General features: G+C 38.4%; 2 protein-coding genes across 3 annotated transcripts in view; one reads left to right on the top strand and one right to left on the bottom strand.

Annotated features, from left to right (window-relative positions):
* The window catches only part of PPM1D (protein phosphatase, Mg2+/Mn2+ dependent 1D), a 70837-nt gene extending 56994 nt beyond the window's left edge, over window positions 1-13843 (bottom strand). For both annotated transcript variants that reach the window (XM_074320595.2, XM_088802104.1), the window contains exons 1-2: window positions 13694-13843; window positions 922-1017 (exon numbers count right to left, since the gene is read on the bottom strand). The gene's annotated coding sequence lies outside the window, so the exon portion shown is untranslated. The remainder of the gene's footprint in view (window positions 1-921; window positions 1018-13693) is intronic.
* A 113-nt stretch (window positions 13844-13956) lies between these two features.
* The window catches only part of APPBP2 (amyloid beta precursor protein binding protein 2), a 49503-nt gene continuing 43429 nt past the window's right edge, over window positions 13957-20030 (top strand). The window contains exon 1 of the mRNA XM_019732497.3: window positions 13957-14392. Within this exon, the coding sequence (XP_019588056.1) occupies window positions 14255-14392 (138 nt within the window). The 5' untranslated portion in view covers window positions 13957-14254. The remainder of the gene's footprint in view (window positions 14393-20030) is intronic.

Raw genomic sequence — 20030 nt, 5'->3', positions numbered from 1 at the left:
ATTATAGTACAGGCAAGTCACTCAAGAAGTTTATCTGTGAATGGAAGGAGAGAGAAAGCCGAAGAGTCAAGGGAATAATTTGTTTTTAAATAATGAAGAGACAGGATCATTTTTAAAATGCTGGTAGTAAAGATCAAAAAGAGAGTGAAAGGTGAAAAAGAGAAGGGAAAATGAGGATGGTCCCTGAGAAGAGACTGCTATCTAGAGCAGTGTTTCTCAAACTTCAATATGCAAGTCAATCACCTGGGAGATCTTGGGATCACCTGTGGAATTCTATTAAACACATTCTGACTCAGTAAGTCTGGGATGGAGCCTAAGATTCTACGTTTCTCACAAACAAAACCAAAGTAATCTGGGGAAAGGTTACTCGTGCTCATGGAAACAGTGGCATGGTTTGTGCCAAGTTCTGCAGCAACCTTCCTGCAAACGCCATCGAACACAGAATCCGTGTAATGCTGTACCCCTCAAGGATTTAAACTTACTGAAAAGTAAATAAAGTGGATTTGTTCTCTTGTAAAAAAAAATAATAATTTTACCTCTTGTTTTACTTGTTGGTTACTGGAAATTTTCAAATTAAAATATGTGGCTCGTATTGTATTTTTATTGGACAGCACTGATTCAGACAATTCTTTCTTCTGTCCTCTTCAGTGCTTACTATTTTTCTGTGTCCTTTAACACCAGGATTTTGCCATGAGATAAACTGATAAACTGGTTGTCTACATTTTTAATAGGTGATGACGACTTGGTAAATTCACTCCCAGTTAACCTGTTTTCATTTTAACTGGAGTCCCTAATGTCCCATATAAAAGAGTCGCGAATCGGAGGAATATTCTAACATCTTGACAGCCTGGTGGAAAAGATACCTTTTGTTAAGCAACCTTTCCAATCCTCCTCAGCTCCCACTAATCTTCAACTACTTACATGGCTTCAGCACGTAGTAGAACAGGACCTGAAGGGAAAAGAATTCGTTCCTTTTTCTCAGGCTCGAAAGAAGTTTTTTCTCATAATGCAGGCAGGCTAAAAAAAAAAAAAAGAAAAAGAAAAGCTAAATTAATGTGGAACTACAGAACTGTTGTTGTAAAGGCTTTGAAGTTACCACTTCATAAATGTCACATTCTTTTCTTTACGTGGGTCAAAGTAATTCATTGAATTCATACAGTAGTAAACATTTTCTCAACATTTTAACTTAATAACAACTTTTTTTTTCCCCAGCTGTTTTGGGTTGGTCAGACTCCCTAGAGAAGCCTCTTCTCCAGGATGGAGTGAATGTAGGTACAGATCTGGCTGTCAGTATTATGGGAGTTGAGGCCAGAAGAAGACTAGGGGGTAGGAGAAGTATCTTAACATTTATTATGAAAAATTTCACTTAGTATACCTCTTCTCAGTATGGAATCCCTACCTTCAACTGAACCTGTTATCCCCCAGACCAGAGACCTTATATTTTACCCTCTCTACAGAATAAGCTTCGTTTTTTTCAGCCAGGATGGAAGCAGAGTTTTGCGTCAGCATGTTTGTCAGCCTAACATTTTCTAATCAGATTTTCAGTCAATCTTCCTGTTTTTATCCTCTCCCTCCCCCCCCCCAATTTCAGAGGTACCTGGTGCCACCAATTTCCGAGTCTTTTATGAGTTCACTGTTATAAATCAGATCGATTCTCTATTTGCTCCAATGCTGGCTTAAGATTGTGCTTTCTTAGTCTCTTGGTTCAGTTAATACCCATCCATTTACATTCAGGTTGCCAAAGTATTATTGTTGCTATTGTTTCCATTCTTGATTTCTTTATTCTTGCTGGTTTATGCCCCTTCCCCTTTTAATACCTTCACTGTTGCTATAATGGAGTTCTGGCAAAAGGGAACTTTTTTTTCAATAAAACCCCAGTTATTCAAACTACCTTTTTAACCAGAAGTCAGAAATCTTTTAAATACTATTTAGTAAAAAAATAATAATACAAAACAGATGTTAAAACAACACAGGGAATATAGTCAATGATATTGTAGTAAATATGTATGATGCCAGGTGGGTACTAAACGGGGGATCACTTCCTAAGTTATATAAATGTGTAACCATTAGGCTTGTATACCTGAAACTAATAGAATATTGAATGTCAACTGTAATTGAAAAATTAAAATAAAAAAAACAGATGCTGAGTTGGCCAAGGTAGTGAACAAATCACACACATTCTCCAACTTCCTGATGAAATGATTCAAGAATTGTAAAAAGAAAAATGTTGTCCTGCTTCTAGAAACTAAAAAGGAACACCTTTCACATCTTACTGTTCAAGTAATTTCCATGGTGCTGAGTCAGATGAAAGGTTTGGAGGAAAGAAGCAACAATATGTAACAATTATTTTTTAAAGATTTTACTGGGGAAGGGGAACAGGATTTTATTGGGGAACAGTGTGTACTTCCAGGACTTTTTTTTTTTCCCAAGTCAAGTTGTTGTCCTTTCAATCTTAGTTGTGGAGGGCGCAGCTCAGCTCCAGGTCCAGTTGCCATTGCTGGTTGCAGGGGGCACAGCCCACCATCCCTTGTGGGAGTCGAACCAGCAACCTTGTGGTTGGGAGGACGTGCTCCAACCGAGCCATCCGGGAGCTCAGTGGCAGCTCAGCTCAAGGTGCCGTGTTCAATCTTAGTTGCAGGGGGCGCTGCCCACCATCCCTTGTGGGACTCTAGAAATCGAACTGGCAACCTTGTGGTTGAGAGCCCACTGGCCCATGTGGGAATCGAACCGGCAGCCTTTGAAGTTAGAAGCATGGAGCTCTAACCGCCTGAACCACTGGGCTGGCCCTGTGACAATTTTTTTAAGTGTGGGATTATTTCATTTGGGGATGAAAAAGAGGGCTTGTGCACTGAGACTTTCCAACAGATTACCTCTATCTGGAAAAAAAATAAGCTGATATTGTCTTTATTTAAAGTTACTGAAAGGTGAGCCACACCTGAATGTATTTTATTCATTCAATTCAACAAATATCTATCGAGCACCCACTATATGTTGGGTATTGTTCTACTTACTAGATTTAGAACAGTGAATAAAACAGACAAATACCCCTACTCTTGTAGAACTTACATTTCAGCAACAGGCAATAAACAATAAACATCATAATTATTAGTCTATGTGGTATGTTAGAAGATGGTAAGTGCTATGGGGAAAAATAAAGCAGAGAAAGGAGAACTAGTACAACATTATTTAGGGTGATCGGGGAAGGCATCATTTGATAGGTATTATTTGAGCAAAGACTTGAAGAAGGTGAAAAGGTTAATAGTGAAGTTATCTGTGAGAAGAGTGTTCCAAACAGAGAGAACAGAAGAGCGAGGTGACCTCTGGAAAGTATTTATTCTTTGTCCTTGGTGTGCTGAAATTTCACAATGATGAACCTTGGTGGGAGTCCATTTTCATCCATTTTGCTAGGCATTTGATTGGCCCCTTCCATCTGGAAACTCACGTCCTATGGTTTGGGATAGGACATGAATAGAGTGAGGAAGGAAACACTATGAGATCAGGTCAGTAACATGAGGTGGGGTTGGGGAAACTTCAAGTCATATGGTCTTGTTGGCAACTGTACAGATTTTTGTTTTTACTTGAATGAGATGGGAGCCATTGCAGGGTTCTGAGTAGAGGAGTGACAAGGGTGAACGTAGTGAAACCATTTTAAGATGCTATCTCAGTCATTTAGATGAGAAATGATAATGGCTTAGACCAGGATGGTAGCAATAGACATGGTGAGAAATGATCAGATTCTACATATATTGTGAAGATAGAACCAACAAAATTTCCTGTGGGGTAGGATGTGGGGTGTGAAACAGAACAGAATCAAAGATGATTCCAAGGGAATCCTGGTGACTTTTCTATATTCCAAAGATAAAATGAAACTTTCCATGTTTTCTCATATGCAACAGTAGGTACAAAGTGACAATGGAGGAGAGTTTACCCTTTTAAGGGAAAAGGGTCATGATTCTAGACTGCTATACCTGGCTCTCTCTGAGGTGGTGGTTTACTATGACAGTCAGAGAGATTAGCTGGCTTGAGATGCTACTAATTTTAGACAACCACAACAAACAGAGAAAGAGAGAAGAATTAAGATTTTTTTTAAAAATTTATTGGGGTGACAATTGTTAGTAAAATTACATAGATTTCAGGTGTACAATTCTGTATTACATCATCTATAAATCCCATTGTGTGTTCACCACCCAGTCAGTTCTCCTTCCATCACCATGTATTTGATCCTAAGAATTTTTTTAAAAGGCTCTGCACAACAGCCAAAGGACATCAGTGAAATCCCTTAAGCTTCCACCACCTTAGCTTTCTTGCTCTGGGAGGGACTTAGCTTGCAGGCCTGTTCCCTGTGCACTCATCACGCCTGCCAGCTGAAGGTTGCAGTCTTGCAGTGGGAGGCCTAACTCAGAGGAAACTGAACAACCCAGTGACTGACACAAGTTCCAGGGAATGCAAACCAACTATCAACAGAGATTTGTTTTTTCCTCAAAGAAGTAGTGTAACAAAATAAAAAATAAATCACAATAAAAAGCTCCAAAAAAAGGGAAACATGATGTATAAGAAACAGTGATGACCAAAGAAACCAACAAAGCATACAATTAAGAATAAATAATTGTTGATAACGTGATTCTGAAGTTTTATGCAATTCTTCAGAAGAGATTCTTAAAATAGAAGAGTCAAAAATAAGAAAAGTTAATAACACTCTTGAACTGAATCACAATAAAAGTCCAAGTGGAATATAAGGCAGGGGAGAATAAAATCTTGCTAAAAGTATTCTCTGTAGGGGAGCAAAATGATAGATAATGTATGTTGATGGTCATAAAAAATGTTGATTCATATTTTAATTATTAACAACGTATGGGTAATGACAGGTGAAAGAAAAAGGATTTAAACAGAAATCGCAAACCCAAATGTCCACAGGGGCCAGAGAGAGGTAATGTAGAAGTGGGCATTTACTTTTTTTTTTCTCGAAACATGGCTGTGTTAGTCAGCTCAGGCTACTCCAACACAATAACATGGGTCTTAGCTTAAACAACAGAAATTTGTTTTCTCATGGTTCTGGAGACTGGAAGTCTGAAATCAGGGTGCCAGCATAATTGGGTTCTGGTGAGGGCTGTCTCCCTGGCTTGAAGATGGCTGCCTTCTTGCTGTGCCCTCATATAGCAGAGAGATAGCAAGCCTTTTGGTGTCTCTTCTTACAAGGGCACTAATCCCATCATGAGAGCCCTGCCATCATGAATTCATCTAACCCAAATTATCTCCTAAAATGTCCCATCTCCTAATACCATCCCACTGGGGGTTAGGACTTCAACATATGAATTTGGGGGAGGAAACAAAATTCAGTCTGTAACAATGGCCCATTTAGGTCTTTAATCAAAGTGAGAATGCCATGAGAACAGAGGCATATTCTACCATAAGAAAACAATAGTACAATCAAAGATTATAAACATAAATTGAAATTCACTCTTCTTTAGAGAAAGAACACAAAATGATGGGGACTGTGGTGAACCACAGGGCACATACTTCCTCGAGGGGGGTTCAACTACCATTTGGTTCCAGGTAATTGTTTCCATGTGAGATCAGGGGCCCTATATTATAGACGTTCTGATTTTTTATTTTTTTTTTAAGCAATTGACTTTTTTTTTTTTTCTTTTCTTATTGGGGAAGGGGAACAGGACTTTATTGGGGAACAGTGTGTACTTCCAGGACTTTTTTCCAAGTCAAGTTGTTGTTCTTTCAGTCTTAGTTGTGGAGGGTGCAGCTCAGCTCCAGGTCCAATTGCCATTATTAGTTGCAGGGGGCGCAGCCCACCATCCCTTGCGGGAGTCGAGGAATTGAACTGGCAACCTTGTGGTTGAGAGCCCACTAGCCCATGTGGGAATCGAACCAGCAGCCTTCGGAGTTAGGAGCACGGAGCGCCAACCACTGGGCCAGCCCAACGTTCTGATCTTTCAAGTGTGGCTAGATAGATATCTGAATCTCTATGTGAAACATCCAGATTTTAAAACGTCAGCTCAAAAAAAATTTAAATACCCTATGACGCAAAAAAAAAACCAACCAAACAAAAAACCCCATCCACATCTGTGGGTGAATATAAGCTACTAATTTGCAACTTCTGATGTAGGACTTCAAAATTACTAAAAAATAAGAAAGCAAAACACATAGAATGCAAGGGTCAAAATAGCAAGAATAAGAACAAAATATATAATATGATTATACACAATAAAATACAGTATTATTGATTAGTTTTGTCTGTTTTATAATTTCACGTAAATTGAATAATAATCTAATATTTTTAGTATTTCATTTCCTATTAGCTTCTTATTATACCTCTTTTTATTTTTTTCAGTGTTTTCTCTAAGGCTAATAATATGTATTGTTAACTTATCAGAGTCTATTTAGAATCAATACTGTATTTCTTCACAGTTCCCACTTTCCACTTAACCCTTATCCTTACTTATCTGACACTTCCTGCTTCACAGTGAAATAAGTTTAGAGCAAATAAAAATTTACAAATACGTTTATCTGTCCTCATGTACTTTATATAATTGTTGTTATATCTTTTTCTTCTACATTATAAGCCCCCAATCAAGGTGTACATTTCCATCTCCCAAGAAGTCCCATGGTCCCTCTATGAACCACGCAGGTGTGTTGTGGTTGGGGTGAGGGGACAGGGTGTATAAGGCTCTTCCTCTATAATCACCTTACTGTACTTTTACTTTGGGTTCTCCCCCTTCTTCCTTTCTCCTTTCCAGGGACACTGGCTGGTGTAAGGGATGGGGAAGCTCTATTCATTAAATCTACTGTATTGTCTATGCATAAGAGTTCTTTCTGTTTCCCTCAGGGAAAGTTTTTGAAATGCAAAAGCAAAGAAAAGGCTCCTTGTTTTCTCTTCTGCGTTCTCTCACTTAAAACAAATGGGCATAGAACCATTTTATCTGCTGCCTTTATGGGGGGGAAGGGCTGTTGTTCATATTTTAAAACTGATGCCTTACCACATAAACAAGAAGTATAAACATCCTTATACATATGTCTATTTGAATGTGTGAGGAAACTTCTATAAGTTAAGTTGGAATTAGCATATTTTTAAGGCTGTTAATATATATTCCCAGAAATTTTTTCCAACATAGCTTTAGTGTCTTCCACTATGTATTTTAATATATTTTCTCTTCTATTGGGCTACCTCATCACTCTAATGTGAATTTTTGTGAAACACAAAAATATTTTAATACCACTTCACACTCATCAGGATATTATTAAAAAAGGGGGGGGGCATAAGTGTTGGTGAAGATGTGGAGGAATTGGAACTCTTGTGCATTGTTGGTAGGAATATAAAATGGTATAGCTGCTATGGAAAACGGTTTTGCAGCTCCTCAGAAAGTTAAATGTATAATTACCTTATGATCCAGCAATTCTACTCCTAGGTATATACCCAAAGAATTGGAAACAGGGACTCAAACAGATGTTTGTATACCTATGTTCATAGCAGCGTTATTCACAATAGCCAAAATGTAGAAACAACCCAAATGGCCACGGGCAGATGAATGAATAAACAAATGTGGTCTATACACACATACAATAGACTATTACTCAGGCTTAAAAAGGAATGAAATTCTGATGCATGATACAACATGGATGAACCTTGAAAACGTATGCTAAATGGAACATGTTGCCTTCCCCAACTAGCCCTGCTGCTGGTGGTTCAGACTGCATGCCCAGGACCTGGTCCTTTTTCTGGTTAGCATATGACTCAATAAACCCTTTCTTTCAGAAATAAAATAAAATAAAAAAGAAAGAAAACATGCCAAATGAAAAAAGCCAGACCCAAAAGGACAAATGTATAATTCCACTTATATGAGGTACCTAGTAGAACAAGGCAAACTCATTAGAGGTTACCAGGGGCTGGGAAGAGGGGGGCAATGGGGAATTATTGTTTAATGGGTACAGAGTTTCTGTTTGGGATGATGAAAAAGTTCTGGAAATGGATAGTGGTGATGGTTGCACAACATTGTTAATGTACTTAATGCCAATGAATTAGACATTAAAAATAGTGAAAATAGTAAATTTTATGGTATGTATATTTTACCACAATTTTTTAAAAAGGAAAAACTATTTCAAAGTGTATGTTTTTGAAAATTTGTTTAAAGGAAGTAAATATTTCGCTATGTACCAAACTGTGTATGTTTTTCCTCCCAAAGAGAGGTAGGACAGCCCATTCATTTATTAATCCAATTGCTGAATGCTTGCTCTATGTCTGCACTAGGTTTGGTATCTGAAACGCACAATATTTATTTATCCAGTCTGCAAGATACTTATAGGCCCATTGGGGAGATAAGGCACCCACATATAATGTAATTAAATTATAAATAAGACATCATAAGAGATGTTACAGGGCAGATTATAATGTGATCTCTTAACTTTTTCTCTTAAATTACACATTCTTTCTCTCTTGTGATATACTCTCGTCTTCAACTATCATCAACAATTATCAAGTTTTTTCCCATTTTTGAAACCTTTCCCAAGTCTCCCTGTTTATCTGATAGATACATTATTCTTAAAAAATCCAAAACTGGACGCAAACTCCTCAGTATGTTGTTAAGCTCAGTAAATGGCTTTGCCATAAATTTTGTCTTCTAAATTAAAAATCTGTGTCATTTGCATGTCTTAACTAAAATGTTTGGTGGGGAGTTAGAGGTGGACTTGATCCACTTAGGATAATTGCATCTTTATCTAATGGCTCAAGAATTATTATTATATGACTGTATCACTTTGTATATAGTTTACCTTGTCCCTACTTTTTTTTTTTTTTTTTAATAAATTTCTTGGGGAACAGTGTATTTCTCCAGGGCCCATCAGCTCCAAGTAGTTGTCCTTCAATCTAATTATAGAAGGTGCAACTCAGCTCCAAGTCCAGCTGCCAATCTTTAGTTGCAGGGGGTGCAGCCCACCATCCCATGTGGGAACTGAACTGGCAACCTTGTTGTTAGGAGTACAAGCTCTAACCAACTGAGCCATCCGGCCGCCCCCTACTTTCTATATCATTGAAAAAGTCATAACTTTTCACTGTCACAAATAAAGAACCACAACTTTGTCTCACAATTTTTCATGTATTTTTTACATGCTAATCATCAGGAAATTTCCCAGAAGTTGGAGGTGTCGTGTCAAGGTGAAATGAACCAATCCACTTACAATTGTTCAAGTAAATCTATTCGTGTTATTTTCCTATGAACTTCGTTGCAACTAAAAATACTTTGAGAATTGACCTATATTGGAACTGTTGTAGCATTGTTATCTCCAAAATCAACTCATTATCCCGTCCTCAGCACTCCCATAATATCTTGTGCAAACGTTATCACAGTTTTCACATGTATTGTTATAAATGATTACTTTCTGTCTTTCCGAGAATAACCCTTATACTTCTATTCCATACATTGGGCATTAGATTAGCAGTACATACACAAAACCAGTCAAGACTTTCTTTGCTGATTCTCTACTTTGATTGCCAGGGTAAGTAGGCAGACTGTGCAGGACAGGTTCCAAGTGCATTTGCTCAAAACAAGGACTGGTAAATGATAGGTTATATTGTCCAGTGCTTCTTAGGGTCAAATGGGGTGTTATGTATGGTAATGAAAACAGGAGAGATCAAGGATAGGGGGAGCATCCTAATGGGTAGCAGTCTGGATTAATTTTGGAGACAGAATGCCACGTGTAGGAAGCAGAGTGAATTTAAAGGGGCCAAGACACGATGGACAGTAACTATGAACATGTTCAGGAAACTTTTTAGTTTTCTGCAGATACACGTAATGATACCGAGGGATAGAATTGGGCCAGATTTTCTATCTGCATTGTTTCCCCAAGTGACCAGGCTTGTTGGCAAAGCCTTGTTCTGTTCTTTGGTGGCTGCGAGTTACAGGACCCAGTCATTTTGCCTATATGATATGTGGTGCCATAGATGTGCCTTGATGACTCTATTTATGAGGTCCATGTAATTGTTAGTCTGTGGTCAATGGGTGTTGAATATGTGGATTTAGACTTGGCTCTGAAAAAGACTTCCAATTTAGGACAGTAATCATTGTCTCCATTCTGATACTCTAAGGTTAGAAGTTCACTTTTATAGTGTAGCAGAGCCATTGTCAGAAAGTTAAGAAAAATGTCCAGTACAGATTATGAATTGTATCATTTTCATAAATGAATCCATATGCTTAGTAATATGTAGTCCAGAGAAGGAATAGGTTCAAAATGGAGTCTAAAGTGATGGATGCATGGAAACTTTAGGGGATTGGAATGGGGTATTTCAGTGATCTATTGTGGCCTAACAAAGCACTGCAACCTTAATGACGTAAATGAACAACCATTTTATTATGCTATTTATTATTTATTATGTGGGTCAGGAATTCAGATAGAGCAGACTAGGAATGCATGTCTCAGCATCATGATGCTTGGGCTCTCATCTGGGAACACTGGAGTGAAGGTGACTCAAATGTCTTGGAGTTGGAATCACTGGAGGTTTCTTCACTGAAACAACTGGTACCTGGGCTGGAATGATTCAAAGGCTATACGCAGCTGGAATTGCTGATCAGAGTGCTTACACATAGCCTCTCTACGTGCCTTGGGCTTTCTGAGTGTATGGCAGCCTTAGGGTAATTCATCTTTTTATATGGTGGCCCGGGAATCCAAGAGTGAGTATTCCAAAGAACATGGTAGACTCTGCATGGCCTTTTCTGACCTAGCATCACTTCTCCCATACTCTAATTGTTGAAGCAGACACAATCCAACCAGATTCAAGAGGAAGTCTAAATCCACATATTCAACACCCATCGACCACAGACTAACAATTACATGAACCTCATAAATAGAGTCATCAAGGCCCATCTATGGCACCACATATCATATAGGCAAAATGACTGGTTCCTGACACTCGCAGCCACCAAAGAACAGAACAAGGCTTTACCAATAAGCCTTGTCACTTGGGGAAACAATGCAGATAGAAAATCTGGCCCAATTCTCATCCCTCGGTATCATTACACGTATCTGCAGAAAACTAAAAAGTTTCCTGAACATGTTCATAGTTACTGTCCATTATGTCTTAAATTCACTCTGCTTCCTACACGTGGCATTCTGTCTCCAAAATTAATCCAGACTGCTACCCATTAGGATGCTCCCCCTATCCTTGATCTCTCCTGTTTTCATTACCATACATAACACCCCATTTGACCCTAAGAAGCACTGGACAATATAACCTCAACGAAGAGAGAAATTACAATTTTAAAATGGCACAATGTGTATCCCCTATTAGGATTCTCAAAGTTCTTTTTGGACCAGGTTCATGCCTCATATACCTCTGTATGGTGCAATGCCTCCTGCTAAATTTGAGGCCACCAGTAGTCAAGGCTTAAAGGAGATTTGGTGAACTGTAGGGGAATTTTGTGATACAAAGGACCTTGTACAAATATATGGTGATGGAAGGAGAATTGACTCTGGGTGGTGAACACACAATGGGATTTATAGATGATGTAATACAGAATTGTACACCTGAAATCTATGTAATTTTACTAACAATTGTCACCCCAATAAATTTAAAAAACAAAAACAAAAACAAAAAAATACAAAGGACCTTGTCCACTAAAATGCATAGGCAGCCATGACAGTTTAGCAGGCCTCTTTCTTATTCTACCCTTCTGTAGAGGACAGTGCATGCTTCTAGACCTTCTTCTGGCTCTGCTGGTACTAGATTACTGCTGTTTTTCTTGACACACAAATCTGATCCTTTTACTACCCTGCTTACAATCCTTGAAGGATTCCCTATCGTCTCCAAGATAAAGTCCAAGGCCATTAGCATCACATTTAAGCCTCTTTATGATCTGGCCCTGCCCACTAAAAACTCAGATGCTATGCTGTCATCTGAAATATGAAAGCCAGTGTTTATATAATTATTGCGTGCAAATCCCATCTCTGTTGGTATTTGTTCATTTCCTAGGGTGCAAGGGAGAACCTTCCTTCTCTCAGTTGAGGATGGTCCACAACCAAAGTAACCTAGTTTCAGTAACCTAGTTCAGCCAGTTCTTGCGAGTCCAAGCCCACAGACAGGTTCTAGTTCTGGAGTCAATGTTCCCATTTGGTACTTTGTACAGATGCCAACCCATTAATTCTGACTCCTTCCCCCCTCATGATGAATTGTTTCTCAGGGGCTCTGTCCTTTCTGGCAGTCTGTTTGCCTTTGATCAGGGCCTCCCAGCCCATCACACACATCCTAATAACTTTCAACCTCAAAACAATGAACAAGGGGTCAAGAGGCCCTTCCATCCACAGAGACCCCACTGTCTATATATATTTTCGGATGTCTAACTCTGCCCAGCAGCATCTAAGGTCCTTCCAGCAATCACATGTGTCTGACACAACATGTTTATAGAACCTGAGTCCAGGTCCTCATTCAGCCAAAATGTCCTAGAACAAGTACACTCAGTTTCAGGGGATTCATAGATCCTTTGGGGTAGGGTTGCTGGATAAAATACAGATGCCCAGTTAAATTTGAATTTCAGTTAAATGATGAATATTTGCATGCATAATCATGCATTTCTGTGTGTGTGAGAGTGAGAGAGAGAGAGAGAGAGAGAGAGAGAGAGAGAGAGGATTCAAATAGCCTCAAAAGCCTATGTCTAAGAACTCCTGATGCAGGATTTGCTGAAGAAACTGAGTGACTCAGAATGGGTGGGAGAAACTATTGCATGTAACATATTTATATTTTAAAAACTATCATTGTTTATCTGAAATTAAAATGTAACTGAGCATTCTTTTTTTTTTTTTTTTCACTTCCTAAGTCTGACAACAACTTACCTTAAGGCCAACCACAGCTTTCTTAGGTTTATGAATTAGAGTAAGAACTAGCATAGACGAGAAGAGGACTAAGTGTGGGTTTTTTTACCAAATTATTTAACCATCTAACATTGAAATACTGGGGTAAACTGGAAGGACAACTTCCAATTCTAATTGTCAGAACATTGTCATCATTATTGTCTTCAGGTTTTACATTGTTACAGAGTGACTATGAGATTCAGTGTCACCAATTATGGCCAATAACTTCCTTGTTAAATTCCTAGAGCTGAAAAATGTTGCATAAAGTTCTTGAAATCACAGACTTGGGAAATTAAGTTACATAAATAGCAGATGTTCAGGCTGAAAAAAGAAAGGAGCTGAAACAAGTACTCAGTTTTTCAACCATCCGGAGGCCCAGATTAGAATTAGGGGAGAAAATTAAAATCTTCATTTCTATTCTTCCACTAAGTCCTATGACATCTACTATTTAGTCCTTTTTCTCTCACCACTACTTTTAATTCCATAATCAGGCTAACCTTCCTACCAAATTCTTCTAAAGCAAGTTTTTGTTTGTTTGTTTGTTTTTGTTCTTTTTCCCGTAAATTTTGTTTGGAAAAAGAAACAAGTTCTTTCTTGTTGTCTCTCTAGCCCCAGCAATGCAAATTCTGCTAGGTTAAAAAAAATTTTTAAAGTTCAGCGCGAATGGTCATACAATGAGACTTCTCCTTTCCGTCCTGACCCCCAGTTCCTGGACCGAAGGTTCTTAACTTGGCTGAAGGACCGGAGTTTAAGGAAGGGTTTCTAGAGTAACGTGAATTCCCTGAATGCATAATTTTCAATGTACTCATAATTATGCATTTTTATGAGAAGAGATCCAAACTTTTACCTGAGCCTCGAAAGGGTCCGTGCGTAAGAACTCCCGAGGCAGGATTTACTGAAGGGACTGTTGCGCCCCAATGACTCGGAAGGGGCGGGTAAAAATCCTGGAATAAATCGTCCAGTGTAAAAAGTCTACCCCTAGCCACTCAACTGCGGCCCCTACGAAAGCACGTTATCTGTGGAAGGGATCACTGCTCTTCCCAAGTTTTCCGCCTGCCGCATTCCTTCCCTCCAGCGCGTCGGCGTGCCCTGACGTCATGACGCCGCACACGCAGTCCCGCCCCTGCAGAGATCGGCGCTGGGACGGAACCTGGGTTTCTCGCAAACCCGGAATGTGAGGCTTCGGCCCGCTGTCTTCTGCTCCGTACCCCGCCCTTTACCCGGGCCTGCTGCGGTTGCCCCACAGCTCGCCCCGGAGGAGCCAGGACGGCCGTGCCCTTCTGCCGTGTGCCTGCGTGGCTGCCGCCGCCCCTCCGATTCCTCCGGGGCCGCAGAGGAGTTCGCTACGGAGGGAGGCGGGGGCCTTCGGGAGGAGGAGGCGGAGGAGGCGGAGGAGGAGGGAAGGAAGATGGCGGCCGTGGAACTAGAGTGGATCCCAGAGACTCTCTACAACACCGCCATCTCCGCTGTCGTGGACAACTACATTCGCTCCCGCAGAGACATCCGCTCCTTGCCCGAGAACATCCAGTTCGATGTTTATTACAAGGTATGGACTGGGGGCCTGCTCTCCGCTCTCCTGCCGCAACCCATGGGGCCGCACCCCCTTCCACGTCTGCGAACCCCCCGCGGTTAACCCTTTACCCCTCGTAGCAGGATTGCCTCCCGAGATAATCTGGTACGGTCTCGGGGTTGCCAGTATAGAAATACCCTATCTCCATATCCTCTCTCTTAAGCTCTTGGGCCTTGATTGGTATTTCTTTCTAATGAGTCTTTCCCGGTGTTCCCTCCTATACTGTGCCCCCTTGGGTAGGCCTTGCGTGGACTTCCTCTATTGCGCCCTTGTCCCACTCAGTCCTTCCCTTCTAGCCTGTGTCTTCGGGATATTTTCTGTCCTCTCTTTCCAATTAAGGGTCAGCATCAGCTGGACTTTCTGCTCTGCTCCCCCCGCCCTCCCGCCCCCTTCCTACTTTCTCCTCTCGCCGCCCTCCTTCCCAAGTATTTTTTCCTGCTTCATGTTCCTTGGTTTCTCTTTTCTCATCCTAATCGGGAGGGAGTTGAGGAATTGTTGGAAACAATCGTGTGCCTTACTCGCATATTCTTTAAAGCTTTGGTTTTCGCTTATAATTGGAGTTGACTTGGGGATTTTATTAATATTGGAGTGGTGATAATCAAGTTGAAAGGAAGGGGGGAAATCTTTCCTGAAAGAAGAAAATACTTTAGAATTTAAAATTATGTTCATGTATTTGAAAGTTGCAATCTTGCAGCATTCCTAAATCACTCCCCCTCAAAAATCTGAACAAAAAAATCTGTAAATCACTCTCCAAGGAGTTTCAAGGGTAAGAGTCTTTAGACGTGGACAATTTTTGCAGTGTTTAGAGAGGGAGGAGAACTTTATGGACTTGGAGCCTCCCTTTTCCTCTCCCCCCACGTTTGAATGTGAACAGTGGATTTATTATTCAGTTCTCCTTGCCTTGAATTGGTGTGGATAACGCCTATTCTCCAGTAGCCACCCATACAAAAATTGACCAGAAATAGACTATGATTTATTTTTTAGATCTTAAATATTTCCTCTTGATTTGTAAATTGGCCGGAACAGTGTAAACTGATTTTTAACAGATGTGTATGTTCTTAGATATGTATGGTGTTTTATGGCAGTTGTTTTATTGGGAAGATTGCCCACTTTCTCCACTCCAGAATAATTTTTTTTTTCTGCATTCTACTAAATCCAGCTGCTTTACACCAATTCTAAAAATTAAAATGTTTCCCCCCTAAATATTTGGAGAAGATTCATTTTGGTCATTCATATTATTATGGGGTGTGTGGGGGGGTGTTAGAGAAAAACTTCCCTTCTTTCCAAATCCCTTTGATACATTGACTTTTGTGTGTATCTAAGGAAATATTAGAGTTGTCTTTCTCAATCTGGGAAACTGCAACTTTGTGTGTGTGATAACTCTGTTTATTTTATTAAATCCTATGTAGTATATTCCTCTTTTTAGAGAAAGTCATTGGAAATTTAATCAGAGTATATTAGTAGTTGAATTCCCTCAAAATGCTTGGATCTCTTCTAGTAACTTGCTTCTAATTGAAGCTTTTCATTTGAAGATTATTATTAGTGAGTATGAACAAATGGTGCTTTTGCCACATTTTCTGTTTCACAATGTTCACAAAGTTTTAATGTTGCTTCTTCTCGGTACAGTTTTACTCCTTAATAGTTGTAAGTCTGTTGGAAGTATGGCACTGTGCTAAGATGAAAGAAGGTATATTTAACATGTGCCTGGAACTGTGTTAAGTGTTTTTACACGTTAGCTTGTTTAATCCTCACAATTAAACTAGGGTTAGTAGGGTATAACCCTATGTGAGGTGAGAAAATTAAGTAATTTAGTTAGGGTCCTATTCCTGGTATTTGTTTAGTTCCTATGGACCTTGCTTTCTTGCTTGGAATGATTTTGCATTTTGAGGTAGTTGATTATTTTGATGAAAGACGTTATAGAACTAATTTTTGATTAACTTTTATAGAAGTAGAGTGAAAGTCAATAATACATATAAATGTAAGATGATCGTCCCATGCCCAATTTGAAAAATTTAAGGGGCTTACTGTTTACAGTTTTCTCCAATTTAGAGCCAAGGAGAAACTCATCCCTCCATCAGTCCCTAGTTCTATCAATAGGCGTAGTCGTATAAAAAATTATACTATTTGTGGAATCAAAAATTCTCCCATCCCTCTTGATTGGTGTAGCCCAGTGTCACTATGTTAATTTTTGTCAGTAGCTTCAGGTGAAGGTACCTTCATGGTCATGACGCCTTAGGAGATGAGATTATGGAATGAATGGGAGGTGAAGAAGTAGGTATGCTGACTGCTCCCTAAGAAGGGGAGGGAGAGGTGTTGATGTGTACAAAGGATAAAATATGAACAGACTTCTTTTTTTTAAAAGAATGGACTATATTAGAATACATTTGTTGGCTGAATGGCAGAAACTAAAACAGAGAGATTGAATATACAGGTGAGGTGGGAAATAAATTATGGAGCAAAGTCCCTGAGCAGGAGCATTAATTAATGAGTCTTGCCTCTTCCTTCACCATGCGTAAAGTAAGGTATCAGTCTTAAATTAGAGTTGGAGAAAGAATACTTCTTCCTCTAAGATCAGATGGAAAGAGTTAAGGACTTAAATATAAACATAGGTAAATTTGCAAAGACTGGTTGTCATTAATAAAGAGATCATGTATGTGTTAATAGTAAGGGGTGGTAGTAGTGGTTTTGTTGTTGTTTTTTTTTAGTAGTGGCTTTTATGTATGAAGGCTGAACTGAAGTTGGAAATGGCCACAGATGTATATGGGAAGGGAAGTTCACTAAAAATAGGTTAAAAAAAAAAATAGTTGACAGCTGGTATAGATGGTTCAATAAAAATCAATACCCTACAGATATCTTTGAATCTGAATGGTTTTTATCCAAGTCACTCAACCATTTAGGTATAGACGTGAATAATATGAATAGAAGGAATTGTAAAATTGTATACCAAGTGAAAGAAAATAGAGGGAAGGGCTGAGTTTTTTAAAGAATGAAGTGTGTGATCTTTTCATTTTAACTGCTGAATGATCTATTTTGTGTCCTGTTACAATTACAAAATTTGCCATAAAGTTTTGCCTGGATGAATTTTCAGTAATATGTTCTATTGTTTTCAGACTTAATGATTTATTGTTATTATTATTACTATTATTGTAAGTCTCATGCTGTAAACCATAGAAATTCATGCCTGATTTAGCATTAGAATTTTTTTTTTTAGCATTAGAATTTAATTTTTTTTTCTGTGTATATTTCTGTTGTGTAGCTACATACAGCCTCAATTAATATTCTGATAATCGTTTAAAATTGGCTGGTAAATTGACAAAAATTATTGCAACATATTTGACAGCTAAAGAGTTAATATTTTCATATAAAGAGCCCTTAGGATTAATAAATTGAGAATAAAAACTTTGTGGAGGAGGGACGTTATAAAGAACATAAATAGCCAGCCAATGTATCTTCATGGGAAGGTAATGTTATAAATATGTCAACTCATCACAGTTTAAACTGTGCATTTATCACAATTTGAATTAGACTGTCAGAATTTTATTGGCTATAGAAAACTGATTAAATATGAAGTTCATCTGGAGGAATTAATTACGTGAGAGTTAATGAGCCAAGGAAATTTTAAAGATGCACAATACTTACGAGAGATGAGCATTAAAGACAGTCAATTTTATTAGAAAGCAACATATTTTACAATAGTGTGGCACTGGCACAAGAACAGCAGAGAAAGGAATTGATTTATAGAACAAAGTAGACAGCCTAGATAGAAACCAAAGCATAATTAAGAATTTAGCGTATGATAAAGTTGAGACAGCGCTGTATTTTAAATAAATGGGGGAAACATCCAAAAATACCCTGGGCAACTGACTATTTGGGGGAAAAGTTAGACCTCTACTTCACACCGTATACCAAAATGAATTCCAGGTGATTATTAAATATGGCAAATGAAATCATAAAAGTATCAGAGTAAATTATTGGGTCAGTATATTACAGTGGGAAATGACTGAAATTTCTTTAAAGAAATTATTTTTAAGATAATTTACAAATTAAAAAAATGCCAAACAAAAATAAATAAGGTAGTAAAATGTGGAGTCCTGTTACTGATCTTGCCAACACTGGAATGCCATCTTGGCATAGAGGAGACTTTTCTAAGCATGAAACCAAAACCCAGGAGGAAAAAAAGAAATAGATTCTTTGAGTACATAAAAAATGGGGGGGGAAATTGTAAGCACATTTTTTTAAAAAGACTGTGCAAATGACAACATTCGACAGATAAGGGGTGGATTTCCTAATACAGAAAGATCTAATACTAATGAGTATGTAAAGGATAACCAACTTATTTCCAGAAGACCTGAACAGTCAGCACATAGAAGAGGAAAATATGAATGGCTAATAAATATCAAAAGATGCTCAACAGAAAAGCAAATTAAAATGCAGTATCAAGCCAAAGCAATCATGAAACTCTGGATGACTTACACCACCAAATATCAAGCTGTAAGAATTAAGATAATATGATATTGGCAAGGCACATGTATGACAAATAGACCAATGGAACAAAACAGTCCAGAACCATACTGACACATATACTGTCACCTGATTTATGATAAAAGTGACAACAGCCGTAGAGTGGGGAAAGGAAAATCAAATAAATGGTGTTGGTCAATTAGGTATCCATATAGGAGGATTCCATATAGTGTACCTTACACTGTACACAGTAATTGTTTTGGCTGAATTGCTGATCTAACTGAAAAAACAGTTTTTTAGGGAAAAAAGTTATTACTATGCTCGCAAAGATATGTTAAATAGGCTATAAAATGGGCTAAATATAAAGTAATTTGATGAATTTGACTATATTAATTTTAAGAACGTCTGTTCACCAACAGATTCCATTAAGAAAGTGAAAAGCCAAGCCATAGAATTGGAGAAGACATTTACAGGGCATACCTGGCAAAGGACTCATCCTGCATCTAAAAACCTAGAAATGCAGAAAATAAACCCCCTTCCCTTTTTTTTAAAACAGGGAAAGAACTTATAGGCATTTAAAAAGAGGATATTCAAAGGACCAATCAAATATTCGGAAAGGGGCTTAGCCTCATTTTGTTCAGGGAAATTGTTGTCCTACAGTACATTCCTGAGAATGACTAAATGAAAAAGAAAAAAGTCTTGGTAAGGACATGAAACAATCAAAGCTCATACACTTTTAGTAGGAATGTAAATTGATATACCATTTTGGAAAACTAGCATTATCTACTAAAACTGAACATATGCATACCCTATAACCCAGTAATTCCATTCCAAAATATATACACTTAAGAATGTTCATAGCAACGTTATTCATAATAACCAGAAAGCAGAAAGTGTCCAAATGCCTATCAATAGGAGAAATAAAATAAATTGTGGAATAGATATGTAGTGGAATATCATACAGTGAAGATGGATGAACTGCACCAGTTTGGAACAATATGGATGAATTTCAAGAAATGATATTGAGTGAAAGAAACCAATCACTGGAGTATATACCAGACAGGCTCCCAAACTTTATCCCTTCGCAGCACTTGGTTCATGGCACATCTGAGCCAAAAGAAATACCTAGCAGTTCTGTTTATTAAGTAGTTAG

The sequence above is a fragment of the Rhinolophus sinicus genome, chromosome 12 (genome assembly GCF_057876585.1).
Source record: "Rhinolophus sinicus isolate RSI-liver-muscle chromosome 12, RSI-T2T, whole genome shotgun sequence".
Lineage (NCBI taxonomy): Eukaryota > Metazoa > Chordata > Mammalia > Chiroptera > Rhinolophidae > Rhinolophus > Rhinolophus sinicus.
This window is presented reverse-complemented; position numbering and strand designations above follow the sequence as displayed.